The sequence below is a fragment of the Lutra lutra genome, chromosome 7 (genome assembly GCF_902655055.1).
Source record: "Lutra lutra chromosome 7, mLutLut1.2, whole genome shotgun sequence".
Taxonomy (NCBI): domain Eukaryota; kingdom Metazoa; phylum Chordata; class Mammalia; order Carnivora; family Mustelidae; genus Lutra; species Lutra lutra.
This window is the reverse complement of record NC_062284.1, coordinates 132,978,647-132,994,689: the sequence shown is the minus strand read 5'-3', so window position 1 is coordinate 132,994,689 and position 16,043 is coordinate 132,978,647. Positions and strand designations below refer to the sequence as shown.

Here is a 16,043-nt window from a genome sequence, read left to right as displayed (position 1 = left end):
ATCCCAGGACCCTGAGATCATGACCTGAGCTGAAGGTAGAGGCTTAACCCACAGAGCCACCCAGGTGCCCCAAGGCGCCCCTGTTTTAAAGCAAATCTTGGGTATTATATTACCTCATCGCCTAATAACTCCATATGTATTTCCAAAAGACAAGATCTGTCTTCTTCCCTCACCTTTTTAAATATAACCACAATGCCATTATTATGCCTAAATTTTTTTTTTAGGATTTTATTTATTTATTTATTTATTTATTTATTTTTTAAAAGATTTTATTTATTTATATGACAGAGAGAGATCACAAGTAGGCAGAGAGGCAGGCAGAGAGAGAGGAAGGGAAGCAGGCTTCCTGCTGAGCAGCGAGCCCGACGCGGGACTCGATCCCAGGACCCTGGGATCATGACCTGAGCCGAAGGCAGCGGCTTAACCCACTGAGCCACCCAGGCACCCCAAGATTTTATTTATTTATTTGACAGAGTGGCAGAAAGTGAGGGAACACAAGCTGCGGGAGTGAGAGAGGGAGAAGTAGGCTTCCCACTGAGCAGGGAGCCTAATGTGGAGCTCCATCCGAGGACACCAAGATCATGACCTGAGCCAGAGGCAGACACTTAATGACTGAGCCACCCAGGGGCCCCATGCCTAAAAGTTTTTAATAAGCTTGTGTAATATCGTCAGATAGCTAATCAGGATTCAGATTTCCCTGGTTGATTTATAATTGTCTTTATACAGTTGGTTTATTAGAATCAGGTACTGAGGGCGCCTGGGTGGCTCAGTGGGTTGGGCCGCTGCCTTAGGCTCAGGTCATGATCTCAGGGTCCTGGGATCGAGTTCCGCATCGGGCTCTCTGCTCAGCAGGGGGCCTGCTTCCCTCTCTCTCTCTCTCTCTCTCTCTGCCTGCCTCTCTGTCTACTTGTGATCTCTCTCTGTCAAATAAATAAATAAAATCTTTAAAAAAAAAAAAAGAATCAGGTACTGAATAAGGTTTATACACTGTATTTGATTGATATGTCTCTTAAGTCTATCTTCATCTCTCATAGTTCCACCCCCCTTTTATTTTCCTTTGCTATTTATTGAACCTAGTTATTCTGTAGAATTTTATACATTGTGGATTTTGTTGTTCACATTCCTATGGTAGTGCTTAATATGTTCATTTATCCCTTTTTATTTCCTGGTTGTTAGATCTTGTAGCTTTCACAGATACAGGTTGAGTCTATTTTTATTTTGGCTGTTTCCTGAATGGAATTGTATACATCCATCAGAAAGTACATCATGTCTGCCGATCTCTCTTTGTGATTAAAATTAATTAGTTGATGAAGGCATTGTTAGCCTGATTATTCATTATAAAATTCTCCATCAGCCTTACACAAGAGTTTTAGCAGCTTTTGGTAACTGCCTAGATCCCCTATTTTATTATAGGTTGCCAAATGGTAATATTCTAATTCTGTCATTTTTTTGTTATTAGCTAAAATTTTTCTATAAAGGATTTTATCTTATCAACTATTTATTTTACCTTGAAAGCTCTTACTACAGGATAAATGAGTCTTTCTTTTTATCAGTTTTTAGAATAAAGAGTTCCCCTAAACATCAGTAAAGTTTATTTTAGTGGCTTTCCACAGAGTCAGAAACTTGGTGTGGTTTGTTTTAGTTTTTAATCCACACAGTTAAAAATATTACCATTCAGTGTTTGTATTTCTGAAACTTAAGACATTGTAGGTGGGGATTTGCAGTCACTTAACTCAGCCACCTTAAGCACTTAACCAAAATTCTGTAACAGAAATGCTCATTTTTGCCATATGAGTCCCATGAGCACAGCTAAGATTTTTCACAATTATTTTCTGGTTCAAAATTCAGCCTTATTTCAATTTCTGTAGCAAAGCTTTGCAACTTACTGTCATTTTTCCCTGATTGCAACAAATTAACTGACATATAGAAAATAGTTTTAGCTAATAGAATTGGAAAGATTTATATTGATATGTATTAGACTTCTTGGGTACAGTCTTTCTTTGTTTTGTTGTATATAGTGTATTTGCATAAAAACAAGATCTTTTTTTTGTCCTTACAGATTATTCATCTACTCTAGGGGTTGACATTTACTTGACACCCTAATCTGGTGTTTCGATGTCTCAATCCTCTTTCCTGCATTAATTGAGAGGATGACATGGATGAAAAATAAGCAATAGGAACTGATGAATCCCCAAGGACCAGTGATCCTGTTTTCATGCAAATATCTGCACTGATAAAGATGATGGAAAGAAAAAAAGTGCAAAAAATATTTGTCCTCAAAACATGATTGTCACTTCCCTAGAGCATTGTTATATGTTAGTATAGAAATAATGTGTATCTTCTAGGGCTGTTAGTAACTAGATTGTGTCTTTTGGAAGATGAACTATGCCCTTTGATTTGGTACATGATTATGTCTCAGATAACCCTTTTGGGATTTTGGAGTGCAGTAATTTTTTGTATAGGCGTTTATAGCTTGTCATGACTGGGGTCCCTTGGCTTGACTTGAGCAGTTAATTAATATGAAATTGCCATGAAGTACCTAGAAATATGGAAAATTGTAAACTGCCTTACCATATAAAGAATTTTATTTTCATTGCTTCTTTCTGAGTGCAGTGTTCTTTCTGTTTTGCTGGAACTGTTGTAGACCAGTCTCCCTGCCTTTCAACCACCCCATTCCAGGCTGTCAGAATAATTTTTCTAAAGTATCATTTGCTTCTTTTGTCCTTTGCTCATAAGTCATTACGAGTACTTTATTGACCCTGCGATCAAATTCATATTCTAACATGGCATTCAAAATCCTCTTCACTCTGGTCCTAGCTTAATGACCACATTTCTTCCTTACTTCTTCCCTACCAAAACACCGTGTACGGTTCACATTTGAAATACTCGACACTTCGTGTAACACTTGGCTGTCTTCCTAATTCTGTCCATGCTTTCCTTTTTCTAAGAGAGCTCTCCTTGACCTATTTCTAATATTAGAACTCCTATTCATCCTTCACTCTTTAGTCCCAGATTTACCTCTTTCATCACCTTTCCTTTTCATTCCTTATCTGGAAAGTGAACCCTCCTGGCCTCCCAGATTGCTCCTAGAGCGGTTCATTTGTTTCATTTGTATGGCACTTTTACCATTCTGGGAGATTTTGGTACATGTCTTATCCCTTGATTGATTGTAACTCTTTCTGGTAAAAAATCATACTTTGTTCTGTCTTTCTAATCCATAGAGTACCTGGCATGTAGTAAATGCACAACTGTGTATTTGCTGATTAAATGAATGGTCAGCTGCTCATGACTTCGGGTGAAATGATAGAATTTTTCTAATAAAATCCATTGACTTTAAACTGAAGAGGTGAAAGTTTCTGGAAATTGTTCTTTTTCTGGATAGTTGGTGTTTTATTGATGAAAAGTAACATTTGCAGGTCTTGTAGCGTCTGCAAGTTTTCCTCTAGTGGTTGGATGATCAACCACACATAGTAAAAATAGGGTGAAGCCTGTTGATGATGGTTTTCTTTTGTCTTCTACTTGAATCTTATTCCATCATTGTTATGACCTGGACATGATCCTGATTTAGTCTTTTCAGTCGTCCATTGGTTGCTTTATTCCTAAGACTAGTGAAACTAGTGCCTGACTTGCTCAGTTGAAAGAACATGTGACTCTTGATCTCGGGGTTTAAATTTGAGGCCCATGTTGGGTGTAGAGATTACTTTAAAATCTTAAAAAAAAAAAAAAAAAAGGGAAAACCAATGGAACTATCATTGTGAATCCTATAGAACACTGATTCTCAACACTTTTTACCCTTTAAAAAAATGTTTTCCCTCTTGTCTCTGAGGGCTAGAAACCACGTAGATGAGCTAATTAATGGCTATACTCAAGATTTTTTTTTAAAAGATTGTAAATATTTATTTGACACACAGAGAGAGATACAAGTAGGCAGAGAGGCAGACAGAGAGAGACAGGGAAGCAGGCTCCCCGCTGAGCAGAGAGCCCAATGTGGGGCTCGATCCCAGGACCCCAAGATCATGACCTGAGCCGAAGGCAGAGGCTTAACTCACTGAGCCACCCAGGCGCTTCTACGTTCAAGATATTTTTAAATAGAATGGAAAATTGGGAAAGCAGAGGATCATGCCATTTGAAATTAAAGCTAAGCTTGGGACTCTGATGCACTTGTTCTTTTTTCTTTTTCTCTTCTTTTTTCTTTTTTTTAATAGCAGCTTTGTTGAGATATAATTCACACACCCTACAATTCACCTACTTATAGTGTGCAATTTGGTGACTTTTAATATATTTAGAGTTGTACAGCTATCATCACAATTGTAGAACATTTTTATCTCCCCCAAAAGAAACACTGTACCATTCCCTATCTGAAAAGTGGGAAGTACCCAAGCATTCATTCCTTATTTGCCTTCTAGGCCCACACGTCTAGGCCACTGCTAATCTGCTTTCTGTCTTCATGAATTTACCTATTCTTCTTCTTTTTTTTTTTTTAAGATTTTATTTATTTATTTGACAGAGAGAGACACAGCAAGAGAGGGAACACAAGCAAGGGAGTGGGAGAGGGAGAAGCAGGCTTCCCGCTGAGCAGGGAGCCCGATTCGGGGCTCGATCCCAGGACCCTGGGATCATGACCTGAGCCAAAGGCAGAGGCTTAATGACTGAGCCACCCAGGCGCCCTGAATTGACCTCTTGACATTTCATATTAATGGAATCATACAGTATGTGGTCTTTGTGACTGTTTTTTTTGTGTGTGTGTAACATGTTTTCAATGTTTATGTTGTAGCATGTACTTAATTTCTTTTTATGGCCAAATAATATTCTCTTGTATAGATATATTCACCAGTTATCCACATTGTACTTATCCCCCGGGTAATGGACATTTGTATCTTTTCTGTTTGGCTAGTGTGAATAATGCTGCTATAAACATTTATTTATAAGTTTTTGTGTAGATTTACCTTTCTGTTCTCTTGGGCTTTTAACTAGAAGTAGAATCCCAGGAATTATCATACGATAATTCTACATCTGACTCCTTTGCGGAACTGCCTTCTCTCCCATACTGGCTGCACCATTTTACATTCCCACCAACAGTGTATGAGGATTCCAGTTTCTCCATATTCTTGCCAGTAGTTGTTTTTGTTTTCAAAAAGCTATCATTCATCCTAGTGGATGTGAAGTGGTATCTCATTTTTTACATTTACATTTGACTAATAACTAATGATATTGAACATGTTTTCATGTACTTATTGGCCAGTTGTATATCTTCTTTGCAGAACTGTTTGTTTAGGTCCTTTGCCCATTTTTAAATTGGATTATTTATGTATTTATTATTGAGTTTTAAGGGTTCTTTAGATAATCTAGAAACAGATCATTTATTATATATCTGCTTTGCAGAAGTTTTCTCCCATTTTCATGGGTTGTCTTTACTTTCTTGATGATGTCCTTTGAAGCATAAAATTTTAAGTCCTATTTATCTATTTTTGTTGTTGTTGCTTGTATTTTGGTTTCATACCTAGGAAACCATTGCCTAATCCAATGTCCCAAAGATTTATGCCTATGTTTTCTTCTAAGAGTTTTATAGTTTTAGCTCTTACATTTATGTCTTTGATCCATTTTAAGTTAATTTTTGTACATGGTATAAGGTAAGGATCCAAATTCATTGTTTCGTATGTGGATAACCAGTTGTTTCAAACATTATTTGTTGAAAAGACTATTATTTTCCTATTGATTGTCTTGGCATTTTTGTTAAAAATCAATTGACCATAAATGCAAGGGTTTTTTCCTGGACTCTCAAATCTGCTTCATTGATCTGTATATCTGTCCTTAATGACACTACCCCGTTGTTTTGTTTTGAAATTGTGATGTGTGAGTTTTCCACCTTTGTTCTTTTTCAAGATTGTTTTGGCTACTCTGGGTTTCTTGAATTTCCGAAGAAATTTTAACTTGTCAATTGTTGCAAAGAAGTCAGCTGGGATTTTGGTAGAGATTGCATTGAATCTGTAGATCAGTTTGGGGAGTATTCCCATCTTACTAATATTAAAATGATTCATGAATGTAGTATGTCTTCTATTTACTTAGGCCTTTAATTTCTTTCAGGAATGTTTTGTGGTTTTCAAAGTATAAGTATTACATTTTGTTTGTTAAATCAGTTATAAATGGCATTGTCTTCTTAATATCATTTTCAGTTTGTTCATTGGTGCTTTATTTTTTTCCGAGTTTTTATTTATTTATTTATTTTTTTAAAGATTTTATTTATTTATTTGACAGAGAGAGATCACAAGTAGACAGAGAGGCAGGCAGAGAGAGAGAGAGAGAGGGAAGCAGGCTCCCTGCTGAGCAGAGAGCCCGATGCGGGACTCGATCCCAGGACCCTGAGATCATGACCTGAGCCGAAGGCAGCGGCTTAACCCACTGAGCCACCCAGGCGCCCCCGAGTTTTTATTTAAATTCCAGTTAGTTAACATACAGTATAATATTAGTTTCAGGTGTAGAATTTAGTGGTTCATCACTTATGCACAGTACCCGGTGCTCATCACAGCTGCCTCCTTAAATCCCCATCACCTGTTTAGCTCACCTCCCCTCCAGTAACCATCAGCTGGTTCTCTATAGTTAAGAGTCTGTTTCTTGATTTGCCTCTTTTTTCCGCCCTATGTTCATTTGTTTCTTAAGCTTATTAGTACTTTAGAGAAATGCAGTTGACCTTTGAATAATGGGACTTGAGGTGCCAAATCTCTGCACGGCTGAAGATCTGTTTATAACTTTTGACTCCCCAAAGCTTAACTAGGCTACTTAATAGCTTACTGTTGACATGAAGCCTTACTTATGAACAGTTGATTAACTCATATTTTTATGCTATATGTAGTATATACTGTATTCTATAATAAAGTAACCAGAGAAAAGAAAATGTTAAGAAAACCATAAGGAAGGGAAAATATATTTGTAATACTGTGTTTATCAAAAACAAATCTGCATGTAAGTGGACCTGCATGGTTTAAACCATGTTGTTCAAGGGTCAACTGTACAATTAACTTTTGTATGTTGATCTTCTATCCTGCAACATCACTGAACCCATTTATTAGTTCTAATAGAGTTTTTAGTAGGTTACTTAAGATTTTTTAGATACAGCAGTGCTTGGATGGCTCAGTCAGTTAAGTGTCTGATTCTTGATACCAGTTTAGGTCTTGATCTCAGGGTCATGGGTTCAAGCCCCACGTTGGGTTCCACATTGGGCATGGAGCTTACTTAAAAAAAGATTTTTTTTTCTATATACAGAATTATGTCATCTGCAAATAGAGATAGTTTTACTTCTTTATTTCCAATCTGGATGCTTTTTATTTCATTATCTTGCTTAATTGCCCTAAAAATTCCAGTACAGGGTTAAATAGAAGTGGCAAAAGTGGATATCCTTGTCTTCTTCCTGACTTTAGGGAAAAAACATTAAGTGTGATGTTAGTTGTGGGTTTTTTGTAGATGTCCTTTGTGAGTCAGGAAATTTTACCGTTTCTGTTGAGTGTTTTTATCATGAAGAGGTATTGAATTTGATGCATTTGTTCTTGATTATGCTTTATCTTATACTACAAAATAAATTAAAATCTCAATTTATACTCATTTACTTGGTCTGGGTTGAAATTTACTTAGTAGTATAAAGAAATAGGCTAGGGGCACCTGGGTTCCCAGGGTCCTGTAATCGAGCCTGGTGTCGGACACCTTACTCAGCAGGGAGCCTGCTTCTCCCTCTCCTTCTGCCTGCTACTCTGCCTGCTTGTGCTCTCTCTCTGTGTCAAATAAATAAATAAAATTTTAAAAAAGAAAAGATAGGCTAAATAGTTACTAATGTAAATAATTTCACAATGAGCATATTACTCTCTGAGAATAGCTTTATGAAATCTAGCTTGTTTTTGATACAGGTTTTTTTTTTTTTTTTTTACTAATTTGTAGTCTAATCCTGTATATTCTTTAGAAGTTTCACTGGGACTGTTATTTGGCTCAATTTAGTCATTTACATAGTTTTTAAAAGCAACATTGTATTTTAAAAAGATTGAGATGGCCCCATTCCTGCTATTTCATTCTGTCAGTGATGAAGTTGTCTGTACCAGAAACTGTTTGGTACAGCTTTCTTAGGAGGTGGTACCAAAGGAAAACTTCCAAGTTAGCCTGTGGTATAGTAGATTTCTCTACCCTCTAGGCGTATAATTTTTTGGAAAAAAAAAAGACCATTTATATCTAGAAATTATTTCCCATCTAGATAAAATTCTAAAGAACAGATAACTCTGGTCTTTAGATTTTTTATTTTAATTTATGAAGGAAGAGGAGGAGAGAAAATGTGGGACTCTTACAGCCTCGATATTCTTCTTTGTGGCCTGACAGCAGAGATATTTATCTGGCTTACTTTATAAGGCCTGTTGAGTCTCTATAATAGGAGTTAAAATCACTGCCTTTGATTGAGGAGGAAAATCGTCTATCCTTTAACCTCTAGATGGCAGCATGAGTCTTACTGTACTACCAACTTTGCTTCTACCCTCTCTTTCTTCAACTGGGTTTCTGATTTAGGTAAGACATTCTTGTGACTTTGCCAGACTCTTTGCCTAATTTGCTTGATTTTTTAGATTTTTGTTTTTCCTTTTCATCTCCCCAGTTTTTAAAACCCTTTTCAAAGCAATATGTATTCCTGATGCTCAGAGTCCTTTAATTTCTCTATTGTCAGAAGTAACATTTTGCTTTTGATTAGAGATTGGTAGAAAAGATTCTAAAAACGTGGTAGTTTAATTCAGTAGCTTCTGTATCTGGGTATAAGCCCCCTCAGAATGGGCTCAGTTCTCATCTCAGCCTACCTTGTTCTGTCCTTTCACTCTGCAGGTTACTGTGTGAGATCAGACACTGCTGTATTAAGTTAAGGCAGGAATGTTGGCTAAAATTGATGAAAGGAACTTGAACTCATTAGTCGTTCTTCAAGAAGAATCTAATTGTTTTAAAATAAAACTTGCAAATATTTAGCCATTTTGAGCGATGAGGAAAAGAAATACGTATTCAGTTCAGCAACTGTTTGAGTGCTGACCTCCTGTGAGGCTCTGCAGAGGCTATGAAGATGAATAAGACATAATTACTGCCTTGTGCAGATTAAAATTTAGTAGGAAAGGGAGATAAGACAATTAAGTAAATGATTCTTAATAGAAGGTGGAAGAGATAAGCTCTATAAGAGTACAACGACCTATGGGGTAGGGAAGAAGAGGGTAATTACATTAGATTACTATAGGAATCTATACCAACATGGATTGATTAGTTAGGATCGTCTAGGGCCATTGAATTGAGGATTTTGAGAAGGAGCCTGGATTCAGAGAAGTCAGTCAGTGTTATCTGCTATGCGCAAGAGGAAGGGGTGTGGTAGTATTTCCTATTTCTGGATCATTGAAACTAGACCTTAAAGAACACATAGGAGCTTGTTAGGTGGGAGTGGGAAGGGACCGTATTCCAGGTGGAGTGAATATTCAGAGCAAAACAGAGTTTGAAGGAATAGCTTGTGCTCAAGGAATGGTGGGAGTGATCTCTAATCTGGTTTTTAAGGAGCCCAGGTGACATCAAGGTCATAAGAACTAAGACAAGGAAGGAGACAGGGACTGGATTAAGGAGAGCCTTGAATTCTAGGAAGTAAGGAGTTAGGCTTAAAGGTAATGGAAGCAAGTGAAATCGTTTTTTAAAAGATATTTCAGGGGCATCTGGGCGGTTCAGTCAATTAAGCGTCTGCCTTTGACTCAGATCATGATCTTGGGGTCCTGGGATCGAGTCCCATATCAGGGCTCCCTGCTCTGCTCCCTGCTCATCAGGGAGTCTGCGTCTCCCTCTCCCTCTGCTCCTCTACCCTACTCATGTCTCTCTCTCTCTGTCTCTCTCTCACTCAAATAAATAAATGAACTCTTTAAAAAAAAAATAAGGTATTTTAATGGCTCTAACATTATCTATGTGTTCACTATAGATGGTTTATAGAGCCACTATAAGAGACTTTACCATAAATCTGTTACTGTAAAGATGAAGTAAAAACTGTATAGCCTTACCACTAAGAAAAAACACTGAATGTGTTTTTTGCCCCACTCTTTTCCCTTTGTGTATGGATGTTGTGTTTACGTTTCTGCTTGTGTCCCTACATATGCACAAACATGCTTTTTAACATAACCGAGACTATAGTATATATATACATAGTTTTAGCCTGTGCATTTTTTTCATTTATTCTATCTTAAGCACTTTTCTGTGTCACTAAAAATTCTATCATTGAAGATTTCTGAGTAGGGAAGTCACACCATTAGCAAGCATTGGTGCAGAGGATAGAATGGAATGGTAGAGCCAGGAGGCTGGAAGCCATTATGGGAGTCCAGCAAGAAGAGGTGAGGGCTTGAATGAATGGCAGCAGTGAGAATGGAAGGAGGTGCACTGACAGTAGATGTTTCAGCTCTATCACTTCCAGAACTAGGTAACTGTCTGGATGGATCTTAGGGGGTAAGCTGAAATTAGAGTCTAGCATGATGTTTGAATCTGACTAATTACAGGGACTTGAGAAGAAGGAGAGAGATCCAGTTACAGAAAAACATCACCAAACTCTCCTATATGTTTCTTAGGAGACAGGCACCTTAATTTTTTTTTAGAAATAAGTAAAAGCCATTTGCATAGGTGGATATTATTAATAGAGTGACAGCAGTGCTCTTGTCTAGTTTGGGCAACAGGTAATGTTTTGGGTAGATATTTTTCTTTCAGGGAAATAAACACGTGAAACAAGATATCCATAACTTCAGAAACTGGTTTGTGTAGTCCCTTTACAGTACTCTTTGGCAGATCATCAGGCCTCTCAGTTGAATAAATTACTTTTGTATAGTTTTCTTCCATAGTAGTGATATTTTATTCACTTAGCCTCCCTGTAGCAATTCAGGAACTTGGTGTGGCCTTTATATATAGTTGACGTCCAAATCTGTTAACTGGAAAACAATTTCAGAAGTACAGATTTGAGATGATGTGGTAACTACATTTACGTGTATATGTAGTTATTGTATAATGTATAGAATTGTCAGATCACCGTGTTGTATGTACCTCTGCAACTAATGTAACATTGTATGTCAACCATACTTCAAAAATAAATGTTTAAAATAATGGTAATTGGCCCCAAATATTTGATGTGGATAATCTGTTGATTAACAGATGTATTTGTATTATATCAGCAACAGGGGCGGGTCCTCCCAGAAGTGAAGGCAGCATTTTACAAGTAGCTGGAGGTTTGTAAGATCTCTGACAGAGAGGAAATCCACTGGCCAACTGTCTTCTAGAAGGGCACTTCCTACCCCTGCACCCTTGTGAACACAAAGTATTATAATTTTAAAGTCATTGCTAACTTGGTAGGCAAAATATTAATATCTTTAGTGTTTGTTCCTTGTGAGGATGAACTTTTTTCTTAATGTTTCTTGATTGTATCTGTTGACAGGGAAGTTCAAGAAGGTATAAATTTAAATTATTTTAACCTGAGTAATAAAGCCAGGGAACTTGATGCAAAAGCACCTAAAGACCGTGTTGTCATCTGCACTTCTCAAATACCAGATGAAATTTAGCTTTTGTTTTCTTTGTTTCAGACACTGCTGTACTGTTCTGTCATAGTCATTAGCATGGCATCCCGTTTAGGTAGTAATACAGTATAAAATCTAGAAATCCCACTTCAAAGGGATCACGGTTATTCCTCATAATTAGAAATTGTCAGTTTAGCCTTAAGTATTTTGTTTTTCAAAACATATTATGATAATGGGAAATAAAACATGCCATTATTTCTCATTTTTCCCTTGGTTAACAAATTAGGATACACAAAGCCTCAAATTACCTTTAAGGCTTATAAGCACTCATATATTTTGTCCATTAGTCATGTTGTCTCATAAACCCAATGTTGCCTCTGAAATGGCTTTTTGCACAAAGAGGATTTTACCATAAAATGCTTGTGGTATTCTATTCTATTCTCATTTGGGGTGGGGGTTGGGGCAGGCAAGGATAGAGGAAAGCAAGCAGGGCATACATTAATTTGGATGGGGTTGGTTTCAAAGTAACGTTGTGTTTAATTGTACAGCATGTATGGTAGGGAAATGTACATAGTGAAACAATTTAAAGTCCAACATTGGGGGCATAATCAAGTGAATTACAGTAGACAATGTGACCATTAAAAATGTTAAAACATTAAAGAGAATTTAATTACAGAAAACTGCTCATTATATGTAAGGATACTTGCAAGTGAAAAAGTCGTAATGCGAACACAAAATCAAGTTTTTTTTCCTTCTGGTTTTGTTTTGTTTTGTTTTGAGAGCATGGACATAGACAAATGATAGAAAGGAAATACACCAATATGTTTTTGGTTTGTTTTTCTGCCCTAAAGGAAGAGACACTTTTTTCTGTCCTGTAAGCACCAGAAATACACAAATGTGTTTTATTGCCTATCTCAAGTGATCTTTTTGTTGTCATTTAAAATTTTTTGAATTTTCCTTATTACTCACAATGAGCACATTCTATTTTGTTGAGTAGAAAAAGTAAAGAAATAGAGAAAAATTGTATACCACCTAGAAAGAAAATTATAGTTACTTGAAAGATCTACCTCCTAATTTTTCTGTGCAGTTAAAATTGTAAACTCTTTTATGGACTATTCCTAAATAAAAATGACTAGATCCATTAACAACAATTGATTACTTTAAGCAAGTGATGAATAGCAAGGGGAAAGTTGTGATACTTCATTTCCCATCCTTAGCACGTTCTTCCAAAAGTAGAAATTTGGGAATAAAAGTGGTAACCTGTTGGGTCAAGGGCAAGAGATGGTTTAGTTGGTGAAGGAGCTGTCTTTTCATGAGCAAACATTGGCCAAGATTTTGTCCAGCTTAATGCTTTCGGCTTTTCTCTCCTGTAGTTGGAGAACAATACTCAGTATTAACTTCTCAGTAGGAGCAAAGAACTATTTGAATGTGTATCAGTCTTAAATGAAATTGCAGGTCTTTGGTTGAGAAGTAAGATGAGACCTCAGATTCAGGATATGAAAATATTCCACTGTGACATTTTTTGTTCTTTAATCAACTTTTTTTTTTAATCAACTTTTTTTTAATAAAGATTTTTATTTATTTATTTGACAGACAGAGATCACAAGTAGGCAGAGAGGCAGGCAGAGAGAGAGAGGAAGGAAAGCAGGCTCCCCACTGAGCAGAGAGCCCTATGCGGGACTCGATCCCAGGACACTGAAATCATGACCTGAGCCGAAGTCAGAGGCTTTAACCCACTGAGCCACCCAGGCGCCCCTTTAATCAACTTTTTAAAATGGAAGTAAAATATACATAAAGAAAAGTACACAAATTACAGCTTAATGAATTTTCAGAAAATTGGTTCTTTCCCATGACCGTGACCCAGACCAGATGAAGATATAGAACCTTTCCAAAGGTTCTCCCAGTGATTACCTGCCCCTTTCCCAAAGGCAAGCACTATTGTGACTTGGTATCATGAAAGAATTTAGTTTGTCTTTGAACTTTATGTAAATGGACTCACAAGTTACATACTCTTTTGTGTCTGGCCTCATTTGTTCAACATTTTTTTTTTTAAAGATTTTATTTATTTATTTGACAGGCAGAGATCACAAGTAGGCAGAGAGGCAGACGGAGAGAGAGGAAGGGAAGCAGGCTCCCCTCTGAGCAGAGAGCCTGATGTAGGGCTCGATCCCAGGACCCTGGGATCATGATGCGAGCCAAAGGCAGAGCCACCCAGGCGCCCCATCAACATTTTTGATTACGATATCCACCCATTGTGTTTAGTAGTCATTTGTTTATTTTCATCACTGTGTAGTATACTGTTGGAAGAACATAACAGTTTTTCATTCTGCCCATTATGAACATTTGAATTGTTTCTAGCTTTTGGTAATTATAAATAAATACTCTGAGCATTTGTGGTATGTCTTTTTCTGGTATATGCTTTTTTGTTGTATATATAACTAGGAGTAGAATTGCTGGGTTATGGGTATATATATATATGTTTAGTTTTAATAGATACTACTTCCAAACAGTTTTCCAAAGTGGTTCTACCAGTTTACAAACACTTTGGCAATCTCACTTGCTCCAAGTCCTTCTTAACAGACATATGCTCAGCTTTTAAATTCTAACCATTGTAAAATAAATAAACAAGTTAATTAATTAATTATAACTATTTTTTAAAAAGATTTTATTTATTTATTTATTTGACAGAGATCACAAGTAGGCAGAGAGGCAGGCATAGAGAGGAGGAAGCAGGCTCCCCGAGGAGCGGAGAGCCCAATGCGGGGCTTGATCCCAGGACCCTGGGATCATGACCTGAGCCCAAGGCAGAGGCTTTAACCCACTGAGCCACCCAGGTGCCCCTAATTCTAACTATTTTAATAGACTGGTATCTCAGTGTAGTTTTTTTTTTTTTTTTTAAAGATTTTATTTATTTGTCAGAGAGAGAGAGGAGAGCGAGTGAGCACAGGCAGACAGAATGGCAGGCAGAGGCAGAGGGAGAAGCAGGCTCCCCGCCAAGCAAGGAGCCTGATGCGGGACTCGATCCCAGGACGCTGGGATCATGACCTGAGCCGAAGGCAGCTGCTTAACCAACTGAGCCACCCAGGCGTCCCATCAGTGTAGTTTTAATTTCCATTTTCCTGACGACTAATGAGGTTGAGCACCTTTTCATATGTTGACTGGCCATTTGGATAACATCTTTTGTGAAGTGTGTTTATCATATCTCTTGCCCATCTTAAAATTGGATTGTCAGTTTTTAAAAAATTGATTTGTAAGTATCGTTAACATTATCCAGATATGCATCCTTTGTCAGTTATAAAAATTGCAAATATCTTATCCCTCTCTATGGCTTGCCTTTTGATTTTTCTTTTCTTTTTTTTTTTCTTTTAAAGATTTTATTTATTTATTTGACAGAGATCACAAGTAGGCAGAGAGGCAGGCAGAGAGAGAGAGAGAGGGGAGGAAGCAGGCTCGCTGCTGAGCAGAGAGCCTGACGTGGGGCTCGATCCCAGGACCCTGAGATCATGACCTGAGCCAAAGGCAGAGGCTTTAACCCACTGAGCCACCCAGGTGCCCCTGACCTTTGATTTTTCTTCTTTTTTTTTTCTTTTTTATTTTATTTTATTTATTTATTTGACAGAGATCACAAGTAGGCAGAGAGGCAGACAGAGAGAGAGGAGGAAGCAGGCTCCCTGCTGAGCAGAGAGCCCGATGTGGGGCTCGATCCCAGGACCTTGGGATCATGACCTGAGCCGAAGGCAGAGGCTTTAACCCACTGAGCCACCCAGGCGCCCCAAGACCTTTGATTTTTCTTAATGGTATATGTTAATGAACCAAAATTTGTTTTTTTTCTCTGAATTTTACATTTTGTCAAGTTTCAGATCTCTTTAAAATGTTTCAAGAATAGGGGCATCTGGGTGGCTCAGTTGGTTAAGCACCTGCTTTCAGCTCAGGTCATGATACCAAGGTCCTGGGATTGAGCCCTGCACTGGGCACCCTGCTCAGCAGGGAGTTCTGCTTCTCCCTCTGCCTGCCATTCTGCCTACTTGTGTTCTCTTATGCATGCTTTCTCTCTCTCTCTCAGAAATAAATAAAATGTTTTTAAAAAAGTGTTTCAAGAATAGTACAATACTTATATAGCCTTCACCTGTTCACCAATTGTTAACATTTGTCACTTGCTTTATCTTTCCACATATATTTTATTATTTTATTCTTGAACAATTTGAGAGCTAGCTACAGAAACCATGACACTTCATAAGTACTTTAGCATTATTTTTAAAGAATGGGGACATTCTCCTACATATCTACAATATAATTTTAGCGCAGTCAAGAAATTTAACGTGATACAGTCATCTGACATACAATCCATATTGTGTATGTGACATACAATCCAGATTTCTCCAACTTTTTTAAAAGATTTTGTTTATTTATTTGAGAGAGAGAGAGAATGAGAGGAGGGAGGTCAGTGGGAGACAGACTCCCTGCCGAGCAGAAAGCCCCATGTGGGGTTCCATCCCGGGACTCCCAAGATCATGA

At 37.5% G+C, this 16,043-nt stretch overlaps 1 protein-coding gene across 10 annotated transcripts in view; it reads left to right on the top strand.

The window, feature by feature from the left end:
• LIN52 (lin-52 DREAM MuvB core complex component) overlaps positions 1 to 16,043 on the top strand; it is a 142,991-nt gene that overhangs the window by 16,808 nt on the left and 110,140 nt on the right. Inside the window, exon 6 of one of the 10 annotated variants that reach the window (XM_047737268.1) lies at positions 15,148 to 15,166. The exons of 5 other annotated variants lie outside the window; for them this stretch is intronic. In XM_047737268.1, the coding sequence (XP_047593224.1) occupies positions 15,148 to 15,149 (2 nt within the window). In that variant the 3' untranslated portion in view covers positions 15,150 to 15,166. Of the gene's footprint in view, positions 1 to 292; positions 314 to 473; positions 516 to 2,059; positions 2,601 to 4,511; positions 4,559 to 15,147; positions 15,167 to 16,043 lie in introns of those variants that run through there. 4 more of the 10 variants (XM_047737267.1, XM_047737265.1, XM_047737273.1 and 1 more) reach the window with 4 other exon arrangements.